This window comes from Abramis brama, assembly GCF_963993115.1.
Source record: "Abramis brama genome assembly, chromosome: 2".
Classification (NCBI taxonomy): domain Eukaryota; kingdom Metazoa; phylum Chordata; class Actinopteri; order Cypriniformes; family Leuciscidae; genus Abramis; species Abramis brama.
The window spans coordinates 17,843,590-17,861,757 of record NC_139964.1 but is presented as its reverse complement, the minus strand read 5'-3'; the positions used below and the strand labels follow the sequence as shown (position 1 = coordinate 17,861,757).

Below are 18,168 nucleotides of genomic sequence, written 5' to 3'. Positions count from 1 at the left end.
GAAACTGCAAGCCCGCTGTGCGCACTCAACCGTTTACCAGCTGTGAAAACAGCTTTTGAATTAACAGTGTAGACGCAGCCGGCAGACAGGAATCGCGTGGTCGCTGAAGCGCCGTCTCACCAACACAGAGAGATCCCCTCCTGAAACAGCAGACTCGTAGAGCGTAAGAAAGATACAATCTTAAGCTCATTCACTCAGAGAGGACACAACCGGTCGGCTCCGAAGCAAAAAGCGATGATGCAATGTTTGCTTCCGGGCTTTATACCCGCGCTGGTAGGCGGGCTGCGGAATGCAAATATTGCATGCCAATGTTCATTGGCTCGTTTTAATTCACTCGAAGGCAATTGGTCTCCCTAGCGTGATCCCAATTCGTCAGGGGAACTCCCCCGACCAGGCGTCGGAGTTCCCTGCTGACGAAAGGGAAGGAGATATTTTTAATGTTTCATCATGAGCATCCTTATTTTTTACTGACCCATGAATAAAATATACTTGAATAAACAAATTTATACTTGATTAAATCAATACACCAACAATAAAACTGATATGTATTAGATATACCAATGTATTATAAACCAGTGCGTTTATCATTAAATCATAAATGAAACCAATAAACCATATTCACACAGCACACATACAGTATGTATTATTTCTTGAATGGCATTTAGTTTCTTCTTCCCCAACACACATTTCCCATCATCCTCGGCTTTTCTCCTGTCAGGTGAGCTCATATTGCAGATGGTGCTGTGTGTTCAGTCAGTTCAGACGATTAGACACTTTTTCTCTCTGTTCTTCACTGGGGACGGGTCCAGGACTGCCCGGACAGCTTCATCAAACACCGTCTTAAGGCCCATCTGTGTTAATGCTGAGCACTCCAGGTACTTCACAGCTCCTGTTTCTGTAGCCATATCCAGACCTTGTTTGTATGTGATGGGGGTTTGTTTCTTCCTTTTCAGCTCTTCAGTGGTGTTCTTGTCGTCTCTCAGATCAAGTTTAGTCCCAACAAGAATTACCGGAGTGTTGGGGCAATGATGTCTGACCTCTGGAAACCACCTTGCACGGATGTTCTCAAACGAGTCTGGATCCACAAGAGAGAAACAGATCAAGAACACATCAGTCTGAGGGTAGGAAAGTGGTCGAAGCCTCTCACAATCCTCTTGTCCTGATGTATCCCACAGTCCCAGGGTCACTGGATTCCCATCAACCGTTACATTAACAGAATAATTATCAAACACAGTGGGGACCGCACTCGGAGAATGACCAATGGTGTAGCTGATCAGAAGTTTTGTTTTATCCACAGCCCTGTCCCCGACGATCACACACTTTATGGTCTGCATTTTTCACTTCACACGCTGTCCTGTTAGCACTCAGCTTCATCTTGGAATGAATCAATAAAAGCTGCTCCGACCGGGATAATCCACCCTAAAAAAATCAATAACACAGTGATTCCACACAGAAAAGAACGAGGTGTGGAGTCGATAAAAGTGAAAGGAAAATTTCAAACTCGACAAAGTAAAGTTAGCTGGTCGACTGCATGTAAACGTGTGTGCTGCTGCTCCAGTCTGTTAGGTTTAGGAAGAAAAGACAGAAACGAAAGGGCTTTATTTAAAGTCAGAACAAAAAACTACAGGAAAACATCCACAGCAAACACGTGGAAAAAAGGAAGAAAACGAGGGAGAGGAGGTGGGGCAAATTAACTAATAATCAGATAACAAGCAGGTGAGGCCAAGATGAGAAACTGACAGAGGATCACATTAAACACACACTGTAAAAAAATGAGCTGTAAAATAATGGTTATACTGGCAGCTGTGGTTGCCAGTAATGTACTGTTCATTTACAGCCCTTTACCGTTAATTTACAGCTCTCTTTTTTTACAGTATGTTATGGATTTGTCAGCGTCTGTGTCTGCGTCTCAAGGACGTGAACGCATCAACCTCATGTCCTGACCTGCTGTGAGAGTTTATTTACAAAGGCTAATTACCTTGTAAGCAGTTCAAGCAATAGTAGTAAAAAATAACTTTTTCTCATCCGAGGTTTTTCAACACTGTAAAAAATGTTCGTAATTTTAACTGTAAAAAACTGTAAAAAAGCAACGAAAAAAAAATGTTAATTCCTTAAAGGGATACTTCAGGATTTAGCATTAAGCTTTGTATTAGTAGAAAACCTGTAGTATTTTCGAATTACCATGCTTTACACCCTCATATCCCCCTGAGACAAGAGATTTATGTATTTTTTGTCTGGAAAAAATCCTCCGATGACGCAAAAATCGTCATTTTGCGTCATCGGAGGATTTTCTGGCCAGAGGCTAAAGACTACAGCCAGTAGATGGCGTTGTTCCGCATGTTTTCAGCCCGCTCATAGAGGGTGGGATCTCACTCACAGAATGTACACAGTGTCAGCCGTCTTTCTTTGGAAGCTAAGCTAGCAGGCTCTTGTTCTGTGGTCTGTGGAGAAAGCTGAATAGTAGGAGAAAGCTGAGTAAGTAGGGGTTACCATCTTCCTTTTCCCGGACTTGTCCGGCGGGCGAGATCGTTCAAAATGTCCGGGATTCAGCTTTTGCGTTCTGCGGTCGCCATTCATTGTTTACATGCACACCTTTTGTTTCAATCTAACTAAATTCATTCCGATCGGTGAATCTGAATGTAGTGTTTACATGAACGCTAAACAAGTGATCGGTTGATGTGCGTTTTACCCTTGCTAAGAAAATTCCCGCTCCTCCGTGAGAGATGGGAGACCCGGCGCGTCTCAGTAATGACGCCACCGGCCTCGCGCCGTTCTCCCGCGGCCGTCAGCCTCGTCCTGCTCGCCACAGTAAACATGATGAATGAATGGCGACTGTAGAACGCAAAAGCCGAATCCCGGACATTTTGGGCGATCTCTAGAGATCCCTGCCAAATCCCTGGCAAACTCATCACGTAGGCTAAGTTAGCCTTGTTGTTTTCAACTGCGCACTCTTACCGGTAGGCGTGGCCTCCTAAGGCAGCGAAGCAAGTGCATTCTGGGAGTTGTTGTCTTTCATCCACATAAGCCAAAAATACATTTTCTGGCTTTTCTCAGTCTAGAAAGCTCCAAATTCAAAACTTTCTTCACATTTCTAATACTTAAATTACCTATTTTAAATACACATTCATCTTCCCAGAGGTGAAGTATCCCTTTAACGGTATGTACCCTTACTATATACAGTGAAAAACTGTAATAGCTCTCACGGGACATTTCATGTAATTTTACATTAATATACTGTTAAATGTACGGATTTTGGAAGTACACTGTAAAAAAAAAACTTACCGTTGCATTTACCGTACCTTACCGTAAAAAATACGGTAGCAAATGTTTACTAATTTTACATCATCAAACTAAAAATTACGGTGAAAAACTGCCAGCTGGTTGCCAGTACTTTACCGTAAAAAATACGGTATAAATATTATGTTTTACGGCATTGAACTAAAGTTTACGGTAAAAAACTGGCAGCTGGTTGAAAGTGATTTACCGTAAAAAATATGGTAGTAATATTTTAGGTTTTACGGCAGTGATCTAAATATTACGGTAAAAAAACTGGCAGCTGTGGTTGCCAGTACTTTACCGTAAAAAATACGGTAGAATTTTTTTTGCTTTTACGGCACTGAAATAAAGTTTACGGTAAAAAACTAGCAGCTTGCAAGTGCTTTACCGTAAAAAATACGGTAGTAATATTTGAGGTTTTATGGCATTGAACATTGAACTGAACTTTTATATAAAAAATAAAAACCTGCCAGCTGTGGTTTCCTGTAATCTAATTATTGAGAATTACCAGAGGTTTAGATGTTGATGTTTTATTGAAAATAATAAAGTTTGAAGTTACCATTATGGAGATGAGTGTTTGCTTTAGTTGGGCTTTTGACCCTTGACTTTTTAACTTTAGATTTACTCTGACTGCCTTAACTGTGTGGTTATATAACACAAACGTTATGGCATGAAAATCAGAGACAAAATGTGACCAGGTGATAATGGCAGGTTAATGATGAGATCATCGTCATATTGTGGCCTGATTCACTGATCTCATAAAGAGTCTAATCTCTCACTTTGTGAGCAAAGTGATAATATTAATTATAATATTCAAAATAAATATTTCATATTACTGAGTATAATATCTCTGTAAGTGAGCAACAGATAATTTGAAGAACTTTAAAAATACATGGTGTAGAAAAAAGGTTTTGAACTACTGCTTGATTTAAACCAACACAGACATCAAGATTCAGCGTATGAATCTCAACAACGGTGACAATCAACACAATAATCAGATAAAACATCACAAAACAAGCTACTAAAAAGCTGCAACAAAAACAACATAAAAAATAAAAGCAGATATAATAATAAAAGAAAATACTAAGGCAATTCAGCATAATGTATTCCTGCTGCAATGCATGCTGGGAGATACTGATGAGTTTTGATTGGAGGCTCCATCAAGTGCACTGCACTTTTATCATCACCATTGTTGAGATTCATACGCTGACTCTTGATGTCTGTGTGTGTCTGAAAGATACAGCAGTTCAAACCTTTATTGTACACAATGTTTTAAAAATTCTTCTGATTATCACAGCAATGATGGATCACATGCTGTAGAATCATAGGGCTACTACAATCAATAATGTAAAATTAATAACACATATAATCAAAGATAAGACTCTATAAGAGCTCAGTGAATCAAACATGGTGATTGCCATCACTGATACACAACCAACATCACATGATTCAATTTCTCTCTGATTTCCTAGCCATAATCAACATGTCTTATAAACACAGAGATACAGCAGGCAGAGAAAATCTAATGTCAGAAAGTCAAGGGTCAAGAGCCCAACTAAAGCAGTCACTGATCTCCATCATGGTGACTTCAAATGAAACAATAAATCATCAACATCTAAACCTCTGTTAATTCTCAAACAGAACTGTAGACGTCTGACATAAATAAAGTCAGTCTGGTTAGTAATAAGTGAAGCTGGTAATGCTGGTTGTGGAGTTGTTTAATCCTCCTCTGCTGAGATCTTCACAGATTTAATGTTTTTTTATCTTCAGTTGATTTCATCTTAGGCTGTGGCTGAAGTCAGTTGTAGTTCTTGTGTTTCTGCTCGTCTCTTTTTTCTGTTCCTGTTGTTTCTCTAAATGGACATTCCCAGAATTCCCTGTGTGACACTTCACATTTGATTTCATTTAAATAATTATGTTTCTTCTTGGTTTTTGTTATCAGTTTTATACATTTGGGGTTTATATTACATCATATATTGTTTAATGAATGTTTATGGCATTATTTGGAGTCATGTGTGTGTCACCATGATGGTGTTTTGTGTTTGTGTGTATGACACTGTGCACCTTCTAAATATTAACATGTGCCTCAGTTTGTGGAAAACGTACTCGATTACTAACGTAACCTCGGTTCTCTCTAGAAGAGGGAACGAGTACTGCGTTTGAAAAACGCTGCGGGAAAAGTCTCTTTTCACGAAACACTGAAGCAAAAATTATTCTTTAATTTTCATATATGTAAAACGCGTTGCGGCAGCAGCAGTCAGCTGAAGCAAGACGGCTTGTCCGCTCATTGGCTGCTCTGCGGCAACTGCATAAGCCTATCGAGCGAGGCCTGAGGTGAAGTCAGGCCAATGAGGGCGCTTCGCGCCCTCCTCGCCGCTTCCCGCCGAGACGGGCGTGGCTTACCTCTATAAAAGGAGCTCGAGAAGGCTGATTCACTTGATTTTGATCGCTGAAGCGAACCAGAGTGAACCAAATGCACGGCAAGGGAACGCAGTACTCGTTCCCTCTTCTAGAGAGAACCGAGGTTACGTTAGTAACCGAGTACGTTCTCTTACGAGAGTTCTCTCGTACTGCGTTTGAAAAACGCTGCGGGAACCCCTTGCAAAACGCCGTGCGTGCTGGGATAAAAACACTGATCACCGGAAGCTATTTCAGGCATACAGTGCATAATCACCAGATAGACTCACACAGAGTCAGGGAATAAGGGGGGGGAGCCTTAATTCCCTATACTGTAGCGTCCGCAGGCTTAACATGACCTCACAGGGAGAGTCTAAAGACAGGAGGGGTTTCCTCCGTCCTTATATGGACATGTCCACAGACGCGAGTATGACATCACATAGCCAAGGTAGGGAGCCTGCACTAATGTGGGAAAACGTGGGTCTTACACAGTTCTGCCCAGTATAGTCGGTAGCGCATTGCGCCTGTAAATGGATTACACCGACAAAAGCTTAGCCTGTAAGGCGGGAACCTCTAGGTTATAAAACCTGATAAATGTAGACGGAGAGGCCCAGCCTGCCGCCGTACATATATCCTGTAAGGAAATCCCGCTGGACCAAGCCCACGAGGAGGCAACGCCTCTCGTAGAGTGCGCTCTGACTCCCAACGGGCATTGAATGCCCTTGGCAGTATAAGCCAGCGCTATGGCGTCAACTATCCATCTGGATAGACTTTGTTTCGAAACAGCCGTTCCTTTGGAACGTCCGCTGAACGAGACAAAGAGCTGCTCTGTCTGTCTGAAGGCAGCAGAGCGGGACATATAAGTTCTTAAAGCCCTAACCGGGCAAAGAAAACTCGAGTCCCCTTCCTCACTCGACGCCGACAGGGCAGCCAGGGAAATAACCTGAGCCCGAAAAGGCGTGTTGAGGGATTTCGGCACATAGCCGTGCTTAGGTTTGAGTATGACTTTAGAGTCATTAGGACCAAACTCCAAGCACGTCGGGCTCACAGAGAGCGCGTGCAGATCGCCTATGCGCTTCACTGAAGCGAGAGCCATCAAAAGCACTGTTTTGAAAGACAAATGTTTGAGGCTGATAGACTGGATAGGCTCGAAAGGGGCACCTTTCATGGCCGCGAGGACCGTAGAAAGGTCCCACATAGGGACTGAAGGAGGTCTGGGTGGATTCAGTCTCCTAGCTCCCCTGAGGAAGCGGATGACTAAATCATTCCTTCCCAGTGACTGACCCAGCGTTGAACCGGAGAACGCTGAAATAGCCGCCACATACACTTTGAGCGTGGAAGGGGATCTGCCCTTATCCAACAGCTCTTGTAGGAAGGAGAGAACCTCCGCTACCTCACATTCGAGGGGTGAAAGGCTCCGAGCTGTACACCAGCCGGAGAAAACCGACCACTTTGAAGCGTAGAGCCGCCTGACGGTCGACGGCGCTCTAGCCTCAGTGATGGTATTCATGACTCCCTCTGCGAGACCAACGGGTATCCGTTGAGCGCCCACACATGAAGGGACCACAGTTCCGGGTGTGGGTGCCAGATCGAGCCCCTGGCCTGCGAGAGGAGATCTCTCCTCAACGGCACTGGCCATGGAGCGATATCTGCTAACTGCATCAGAACTGGGAACCATGCCTGGTTCTTCCAGAACGGTGCTACAAGCAGCACTGGGCATTTTGTTTTCCTGACCCGTTCCAACACCTGTGGCAGGAGGGAGACGGGGGGAAAAGCGTATAGCGGGCAGCGCGGCCACCTTTGGGACAGCGCGCTGTCGGTCTTTGAAAAGAATGCGGGGCAGTGAGCGTTTTCGTGGGACGCGAATAGGTCCACCTCCGCTTTGCCGAATCTCTCCCACAACAGCCGGACTGTTTGTGGGTGTAGAGACCATTCGCCTGTAGGAACGTTGTTCCTGGACAGTCTGTCCGGGCCCACATTCAGAAGCCCGGGTACATGCACTGCTCTCAGCGAGCGTAAGTTGTGCTGAGCCCATAGTAGGAGGCGTTTCGCCAGCCTGTACAGGGATATGGAATTCAGACCGCCCTGGCGATTTATGTAGGACACCACAGCCATGTTGTCCGAACGGACTATGACGTGTTGGTCCTTGATGTGGGGACAAAAACGCGTCAGCGCGTTGTGTACTGCCAGCATTTCTAGGCAGTTTATGTGTTGGAGCTTTTCTCGTTCCGACCATAGGCCGAAGAACGGTCTGCCCTCGAGCAGCGCTCCCCATCCCGAGGTGGATGCGTCCGTCGACACCATCCTCACCCTCGAGAAAGTCCCCAGGCTTACACCTGATTGGTACCAGTCGTTCGCCATCCAAGGCACCAGGGCTGTGACACAGTCCTGATCGACCTTGAGGCGTAATTGACCGGACACCCACGCTCTGCGCGGTACCCGCGCTTTCAACCAGAACTGCAGCGGGCGCATGCGGAGCAAGCCCAGCCGGAGAACTGACGATGCTGAGGCCATGAGACCCAGCATCCTTTGAAATTTCCTGAGCGGGGTGAAAGCGCCGCGGCGGAAAGACTTCGCTGCGCGCTGAATGTTCAGCACGCGCTGTGGCGACAGCTGCGCTGTCATAGACTGTGAGTCTAGAACTATACCCAGAAACGGAATCGTCTGACTGGGGTTCAGTGAACTCTTCGCCCAATTGACCGTGATACCAAGATTCTCGAGGTGATCGAGTAAAATGGCTCTGTGCTCTACGAGCTGAGATCGTGATTGGGCTAGGATCAACCAGTCGTCCAAATAGTTCAGCACTCGCATGCCTCTGAGTCTGAGAGGAGCGAGCGCTGCGTCCATGCATTTCGTAAATGTACGAGGTGCCAGGGACAAGCCGAAAGGCAGGACTGTATACTGGTATGTCTGACCCTCGAAGGCGAATCTCAAGAATCGCCTGTGATGTGACGCTATCTGTATTTGAAAATACGCGTCCTTCAGATCTATCGACATGAACCAGTCTTCCCGGCGAACATGCGCGAGAATTTTGCTGGTCGTGAGCATTTTGAAACGACGTTTCACTAACACTCTGTTCAGTCGTCTTAGATCCAGAATGGGTCTGATACCGCCGTCCTTTTTGGGGACTAGAAAGTATCTGCTGTATATCCCCTGTTCGCTTTGAGCTCGGGGAACAAGCTCTATCGCCCCTTTGCTTATCAGTTTTGATATTTCGGCGCGAAGTAGGTGTGCTACTTTCAGCGGTACCGAAGTTTCGACGCGCGCTGTGAAGTGCGGAGGGCGTCGATAAAACTGTAGCGAGAAGCCTCTCTTTATAATGCCTAAGACCCAGTCCGAAACCCCTGGAAGCGCTGCCCATGCATCTGCATGGTTGGCTAAGGGCCGGATACAGAGCGCGCTCTGTTCGCCGTGCGACAGAGGTGCTACGGGGCTCACAAACGTAGGCGTTATGCCTGCGGCATTTGAGGCGGGGGGCGCGCTTAATACAGCGGGCGGAGCGCTCGCCCTCGACCTTACAACAGTGCTTGGCTGAGTGAGGGAGGGCTGCGAGAGTCCCGTGGGACTCATGTGTGCGAGTAGATGTGGGCTGGGAGCGGGCACATTTACTGCTTGTGGCGCGCTGCCTGTGTAAGCAGCGCGCGCGCTCACAGGTCTCGTTTTTACAGAGAGCCTGTGATCTGATAGACATAGTGTTCGTGGGCACTGAGTAGTGGGCACTTTTACTATGTGGGGAGCGCAATCGACCTGAGTCGATTTTATTTGCGCGAGCCCTAAGTGCAGGGCTGTGCTTGTGTGTAGGGATGGGCACTGAGGAGTGGGCATCGACACTACATTTATAGCACCATCGGCCGTGGCCGGGACACCAGAAATCACACTCTTTTCGGGATATATCTGGGTAGCCGTAAAAACGGCTTTTGAGTGCAGGCAAGCGGGCACTTGTACAGGCTTGCGCTTTGCAGAAAACGCTGGAACAGCCGCAAATCTTGGGGCTGAAACAGCGAGGCGCTTGGGTGGGAGGCCGGCCGCAACGGGACTCACACACCTGCGCTTTCCTAGGCGGGCTAGGACTTCTTCGGGACCTCTGGTTTCACCGCAATCCTCGGTCGCGGCGCGCGCGCGGGGCGCCGGGCGCTCGATCGAGAGCGGGGTCTCGAGCTGCGCTGTTGTGGCTGCTGCGAAGAGGAGGCCGAAGGCGGGGGCTGAGGCTGTGAGGTCCGCGGGTTCCGTTTATCACGACTCGTCGCGGAACCAGAGCGCTTCGGTAGGAAGTGCTTGAAAGCCTGGGACGCTTTCTGGGCTTCGGTAAATCTCTCCACGAACTCGGAGAGAGAAGAACCAAAGAGGCCAGCGGAAGACAGCGGGGCGTCGAGAAACGCGGTGCGCTCGGAATCGGCCATCTCCGTGAGCGTCAGCCATAAGTGCCTCTCAGCGACAGTGGCGGAAGCCATACAGCGTCCCATGGCTTGTGCGGCAGCTTTGGTGGCTCGGAGCGTGAGGTCCGAAGCACTCCTCAAATCCGCAATACAGACAGCATCAGGCCCAATCTCGTCCCACTTACGGAGGAGATCACCCTGGAAAATCTGTAAGGTAGCCATGGTGTGTAGCGCTGACGCGGCTTGCCCAGCGGCGGAGAATATTCGCGCGAGCAGCGTCGACGTCATGCGGCAGGCTTTTGAAGGCAACACCGGTTTAGTCCGCCGTCCAGCAGAGGGCGGGCACAGATGGGTCGCTATAGCCTGTTCCACCGGCGGCAGAGAGAGGTAGCCTCGGTCATTCGCCTTGTCCAGTGAGGAGAATGTAGGCGACACAGATGAGCGCGTTCGCGCAGAGTAGGGCGCGTTCCAGGCCTTCGCAACTTCTTCATGTAACTCAGGAAGAAAAGGAGCGGGCTTAGATTCCGGAGAAGTGCGCTCACCGGGGAGGAAGCTACCATCAAGCCGGGTGCGAGAGGGGGGCTCCGGTGCAGACCACTCGCATGAGCTCCGTCTCGATGTTGGCTCTCGCTGAGGGCTTTCGGGCAGGAGGCGCGAGATCCTCAGAGCTCGCCCAATCCTCGCTGCCTGAAGCCAGGAGAGAACAGGAATCCTTTTCCCTCGACGCGGCCTCTGAAACAACTTCCTCTGATGAAGCGGCGGCAGACTGCGGGCGCTGAGCATCAGGAAGTGATTCGGGCGAGGCCGGTGAAGCTGGCGGGCGAACCGGCGAGCTTGGTCGGGCTGGAGCGGGTTCCGGGACCCGCTGCGAGCGGCGCTTCTTACGGCGCGGCATCGCGGCGGTGAATGCAGGCTTCGAAAAGGATGCCAGGCGGGTCCTCAGAGCCACCATAGGCAAAAGCTCGCAGTGAGGGCAGCCGCCGTCAGCGAGCGGGAGCGCTGCATGGTCCTCACCGAGGCAGGAAACACAGATGACGTGGTTGTCTCCCTCCCGCAGGATTTAGGCATCTTTAGAAAGACGCCGCTCTTTTAGGGGGTGAGTGCTACGAGAACACTCACACACACACACAAAACAGAGCAACAGTAAAGGATATCGGCGTCGGAAAGCGCAGCAGGTACGGCTGTAGAAGGCGGCGTTGGCCAGCGGCTTCGAGGGCTCGTCCCGCTGAAGTGCTTGCTTCGAACGACGCTGCTTCCATGATCCAGCGATGCGTGCGCTTCGCTGAAGAGATTAAAATCAAGTGAATCAGCCTTCTCGAGCTCCTTTTATAGAGGTAAGCCACGCCCGTCTCGGCGGGAAGCGGCGAGGAGGGCGCGAAGCGCCCTCATTGGCCTGACGTCACCTCAGGCCTCGCTCGATAGGCTTATGCAGTTGCCGCAGAGCAGCCAATGAGCGGACAAGCCGTCTTGCTTCAGCTGACTGCTGCTGCCGCAACGCGTTTTACATATATGAAAATTAAAGGATAATTTTTGCTTCAGTGTTTCGTGAAAAGAGACTTTTCCCGCAGCGTTTTTCAAACGCAGTACGAGAGAACTCTCGTAAGAGAACTAATGGTATACTTAAATCATCGTGTTTTTTTCTTTTTTTTACCCCTTGTGTTATTATGATGGTTATCAGTATATTACAAAGATATAAAGCAGACTTTAATACTTTAGTGAAATTTAATGATAACATTTATCGGTTTATGTAATATAACGGTTGTCCCGTGAAAACTAAAAGGTTCCTACTGTATTTTTTATGGTAAAGTACTGGGAACCACAGCTGATGTTTTTTTTACCACACATTTAAATCCTGCTGAAGGTTTTTTTTTTTTTTTTTTTTTTAAAGTAAGGTTGCTACCATATTTTTTACGGTAAAATACTGGCAACCAAGCTGACGTTTTTTTAGCGTAAATTTCACAGGGTTTTTTTTACATTGTGTTTTTTTGCCCGTAAATTTAAAACCCGTAAAACATAAAAGACAACCAACAGTCAAAAATGCAGTCATATTTATATGGAACTGGGTTGTTCTTATGCAGTTTCTTGTTTTTTTTCCAGAGGAACTAAAGCATGTGACATCAACCTTCTATTGCCTCAGTCGAGGGGGTTTTTGGTGAAAACATTGTTTCCCCTATATGGGCATTCTTGCGTCCTTTCCGTCCTCTGCGCTTTGGGCTTCTGTGTAAGTGTGTGCGTGCATATGTATCTGGAAGTGTGTTTGTAGGTCCAAAATATCTATTAAAATTCAAATATTGTCCTACATGTTTGATAGTCCATCAGTGTGTATATATGAAAACGACATCAAATATTAAGTCAGTTTGATTTGCATATTTGACCTGTTATTTTACGTCAATGTTTCATGTCAATTTTAACATCAATTGCCTGCTGGGAAAAGCTGCTCCGACCAGGATAATCCACCCTCAAATTTTATAACACAGCGATTCCACAGAAAACAAGAGTGGAGTTGCATGTCAAGGCATATGCTGCTGCTCCAGTGAAACAAACAGCCACTTCTCAATATGAGAAGATGTTACATCTCTGTCAGTCTTGGACCGAGCTGGACATGAGGTTGATGCGTTCACGTCCTTGAGACGCAGACACAGACGCTGACACATCCACGGACGTGTGAAGTTCATGAAACAACGCTACTCATTTACAATTAAACAACAGATGCATTATGACGTTAGTCCATATCATGATCTGAATTTGATTAGCTGTGCATCGCTGCTTCCTTGTTTAATACAAAATTAGACAAATTCCGTGACATTATACAGCGAATTCTGGTTTTATGCCTGGATTCCGCGATTCCTTCTGTGTTGTCCGCATCGCTGAAATCATAGCCTATAATGGACATATTAATCCCTTATCAGTCTCAATGTCCCCTACGCTCCTCTCAGAACATGCTCCTAACCGTCCCACGGTCTCGCTTGAGGCGTAGTGGAGATCGCACCTTTTCTGTCACCATTATCTTTAAAATCCTCGTCAAGCATGGACATTTTTAAAAAGGACTTGAAGACTCATTTATTTTATCAAGCTTTTGGTGTTTGATTAGGTCTGAGAACTATGAGTGATTTGTTGTTTGATTTTCTTTGTGTCGTGTTTTGATGCTATTTTAGGTTTCTTAGTATTTTAGAGTTATTTACTACTTATGGACAGCACTTTGGTCCATACTAATGGTTTTGAAAGTGATTTATAGATAAAGGTTGAGTTGAGTAAATGAAGAACCATTCAGTATTAATATACTGAGCCAAAGGGCCAGTCTAGGGTATTGTCTGGCATCATACAGACTATGTGCCCATTTAAACCATGCCTAAAAATTTACTTCAAAGCCACATTTTTTTAAAATGTATATACTTTTTAACCAGAAATGCTCGTCTAGCTGTACTGCGCCACGCATTACGTAATCACGTTGAAAGGTCAAGCTCATCATTATATTGCGGAAGGCAGACATATTGTCACATAGGCGGAAGTACAGACCCAGTCCCACATAGCAACATTTTGACGTCCCAGATCCGGCCCACATCTGGCACACGTGGAAAGATGATCTGGCCCACATGCAGCGTGGAATGGCAGCCCTTGGGCAGCCAAGAGCAAAGAAATAAACCAGAACTGGACCTTATCTGAGCCACAAAATCTGTGTATATTAAATATGGAGTCATCTCAGCATTTATAAGCCTGTTAACAAGCAGAATCACTGAAGGAAAGAAGAGAACAGAAAAAGAGACGAGCAGAAACACAAGAACTACAACTGACTTCAGCCACAGCCTTAGATGAAATCAACTGAAGAGAAAAGAAAACATTAAATCTGTGAAGATCTCAGCACACTGTAAAACCCAACAAGTTAAGCTAACTCATTTCATTTGAGGAAACTGATGGCCTCAATTCAATTAAGTTTATAAAAACAATAGTTATGAGTATTCTGAACTTAATATTTCTTAATACACAATTTAACTTTACACTGCATTTAAATACTTTATATACTGTAGCTTAAACTTCACTTTATTGAGTAAAAACAGTGAAATGACAAACTTTAAATGAACTCAGAGCACTTGCAGTTACTGTTAGCTCACAATGTCACACACAAAGTCAAATTTAATAAGTTAAGCTAACTTATTACATTTGAGGACACCGATTGCCTTAATTCTTTTAATTTTAAAAACCAATAGTTATGAGTACTCTGCAATTAGCCAGATCATCTTTCATCGGGTTCCAGATGTGGGCTGGATCTGGGACGTCACAATTTTGCTATTTTGCTCTATGGTGAGATTATCCTGACGAAGGTACAAAGGTGAACTCCTGGGTCCATGTTGTAGGTTTAGCTTTCTTTCTTAAAGTACATCCACTGATGGCAAGTTTGAAGATATCAAGTGTAGTTTTATTGACATGTAGTATACAGGGAACAAAGTAAACATGAGGTCTATTTACACACAGAATAATGACTAAAAAGACACATGTGAACAGTCAAGACAATAAACCAATGACAAAACAGAACTGAGAACACATGACTAAAACAACCAATCAGAACATGACATTCACAAGACAAGCACATGGCAAGATACATGAGGGCAAGGGAATCACATGACAAACAGGAAGCAAAACTGTGAGAATTACACAATTAAAGACATGAAAACAAGAACATAAAACATAAACCAAAACCAAGTGACATATTTATTTGTGAAGGAATAATTATCTCCTCATTTTATTGCAGTTGAACACACATGACATATAGTTTGTCTGAGTTGTGCATTCATTTGAACTTTAAGCTTTTATGCAGGAGGCTTTGATGCATAGCAGGAGAATCAGACTCACTTCTCAAATCTCCAAATACTTTTATGATGCACAATTAATTGAATTTATACACAGCGACAGTATGTCTTAAAGGATTAAGAAACTATGAATTAATGCTGTCATGTATAGAAATCTGCTTCAAAATTAAATGAACTGATAATTACAACACTTTTGACAAGTAAACTTTTGAAAAATGCAAAGATGCTAAATGTAAAAATACAAAAAATGGTGGTAATCGGTAAATGCATACACATTTTATTTGTCTATTATATCATAATTATAAGATATATATAATAGCTTAGCCCTCCTGGTCAAATTCCGGCAGGTTGTCTTTCACACAATGGTGACGAGGACCACAGCATTAGCTGTCTTACTGGCATCATCCTGCAGAGTTGCCTGTTTTAACAAGGAAACACTTTTTAGAAAGCATATACAAACAAAGTACTGAGATCCCTTCAGATTCATACAATCAGCCTAATGGTTTTCATGAAAGACTTCTGCTACCTGAACGAAAACAGCAATCTTCTCCATTCCCTCTTTGTCTAGAGCTGTCGTCACAGAGATGACGCCATTTTTTTGGTTAATTTCAAAGTTGTTCTGAAATTCACTTGGAATGACTGGAACAAAAATGACAATATATGCTTTGTTATTATCAGAAACTTACCAGATTGTGAGTGTATTTCATTATTATATATTGTTTAGATTAGGACGTATGTCATGTAAGTGTGTCGTTGAGGGTACCTGACGTTATGCTGTAAACTACAGGCTTGGTGCTGCTTGTGTGTCCATCGTGAGTGTGAGCGTGTAGGTCCTCAGGCTTGATGTCTAAGCGTCCTACCTGTGCATGGACAGAAAGAGGGTTTTATGGCTGCGTGTGCTCAGACATGCGTTTAAAGCATCAATCTTGTCCTGACGTCATTTACCTGTTTTTCCCCAATGAGTGCATTGTAGAGACAGACATCAAAGTCAAATTGTTCAATTGTTATTGTAACTGTTGCTGTGTCATTGAGTCCTCTTGCATCCTGCAAGAAAACAAACTCACTTACATTACTCATTTTGTAAAACAAATAGATACTTTGTATATACCAAATCTTTTTTTGATATAAAAGTAATAATAATATATATATGGTCCCACTCTACAGAGTGTTAAAGTAACACTGAAGCAGTGGTAAAGTTAATGAGATAATTAAGTGATGATTGGGCGTTAATGATGAACACCTGCTATTAACAAGAAGAATCACTGAAGGAAAGAGAAACACAAGAACTACAACTAACTTCTGCCACGGGCATACACTGTGCGACATCTGTGAGATTTCAACAAGGTACATATACTGAACTCTGAACAAATAGATTGCATGCGATGTAAAGCCAAAGCTCAGGATTTATGTTCTCACACTGTACGGTCCGAAAGTCGAGCTGCGACTTAACGGCTCACACTATACGTGTGAAATATGCGCGAATAGCGCAGTTGCGCCTACAGACGATATCATGTATCCAGATTGTCGAAACAAGCATCAGCTATCAATATCAAGATGATTTAGCATTTCCAATTTATGTATTAAATTATTATTAGTATTATTGAGTTATTATTATTAGGGAAGGCCTAGGCTACATTTATTATTAACTTGATAGGCTATTATAATTAAATTGCCACGCAATAATTTCATAGCGCATCACCACATAACCAACGCACTGTGAGGATGAAAAAATATTACATAGAAGCTTACTCCTCAGCATTGAAAATTGTCTAAAACATTTTTAAAAACAGCTTTATTCAAAAACATTGTTTAACAAATTAATAAAAGAGGCAAAGTGTACATCGCAGGCGGCTTGGAAGACGTGTGTAATTGTTAATCCATTTTGCAGCACGAACTGGAGGTAAGCAATAGTTTGTAGCTAGTTTGAACTACAGAACTTAAAGATCTCCCTCTTTTCGTTTTTTTTCTGCGGATGAAACTTCTGTTTTTGCGCAGGCGCAGTGAGGGAAAAAACACTGAGTTCAGGGCAATCAAAAAAGACCAAAATTTCGAACATGCCAGAAATTCATCCGACCATCCGATTGCCGGTCGGGAGAGGTTAATCGCCTCTCGTTTCCCCCTGTACACTGCGCGAACACTGCACGACAAACGACGCACGACAAAGCTGAAAATCGGCCCGACCCGAAAAAGAGTCGCACGAGTCAGATTTCGACTCGAAATCGGACGAAAAGCGCAGTGTATGCCTTTAGGGGCTGTTAACACAACACTGTTTGCAACCAAAAAACGTAAACCTTTTATGTGTTTTGGCCGCTCATTTACACAACAATAACGTTTTGGGTGCCTGAAAACGCAAACTTCATCATAAAGTAGAATCATAAAGTAGAGTAGTTCATTAATTTTATCCCTGATTAAAAGAGGTTATTTGTTTTTAATATATTATACTTGCCAACAATACTTTCTTGCCACAGATCATCCAAAATTTAGATTTTTAAATACATTGTGGGAGAATAAAAAATCTTAAAACAAACACAGACATCAAGAGTCAGCAAATTAATACTAACAATGTTGACATGCTTCAACTTTCCACAATGTATTTAAAGTTGACATTAACATTGATTTAACATTATCTCAATGGTTTTTGCTATCTAGGACTGGTAGGATGTCAGAGGGTTTGTATTTACTCTAGCTAACACAGTGAAGATATACTGTGTAACATTGTAGTTCAGATGTTTGATCAATATGATGCCCCCGTCCCCTGCCATTTTGAATTCAGCTGGTTCCGGAGGCTGTTAACAGAGAGGAAGTAAGGAATTAAAATGGGACATGCATAAATTCATAGAGACAAACTGAATTCTTTTAGTAAAAATAAACTTTAGGTTTTTTGTTTATAATCAAAGTGCAGAATTTCCAACACAAGAACTCTCTAGCATCTGTAAGGTACAACAGTTGGGGCTTGAACACTGTCAACTCAAATGTAGGATGCCATTTCACTCATTTAGTCTATGTAGGACTTTCACATTCAACAGTTTTGTGGAAGCTAATTATTGTGTATATAAAATATTTAAAAATTGTTCATGACTCACCAGTATAGAATAATAAACTCTATTGTTTCCTTCAGTAATATCATTATCAATAGCCGTCACCTTGAACACTTCTGAACCCTGAATCGTCGACTAGAATGAAAGACACGGTTTACTAGATTTGTGAGGGCACTCAGAGGCCAAACACACACATCTGTATAAAGATGTGACATTATACACACCTTTGGCAGTGTGATGTTGTATGTTTTGCTCTGGAAGATTGGAGGGTTGTCA

General features: G+C 44.2%; 1 protein-coding gene across 1 annotated transcript; it reads right to left on the bottom strand.

Annotated features, from left to right (window-relative positions):
• Positions 1-758: 758 nt before the first annotated feature.
• On the bottom strand, positions 759-1,334 carry LOC311077339 (ras-related C3 botulinum toxin substrate 1-like; the record flags this gene model as incomplete). Its single annotated transcript, XM_084105720.1, has 1 exon — positions 759-1,334. One exon carries the CDS (start codon positions 1,332-1,334, stop codon positions 759-761), a length of 576 nt encoding a protein of 191 aa, XP_083961846.1.
• Positions 1,335-18,168: the final 16,834 nt, after the last annotated feature.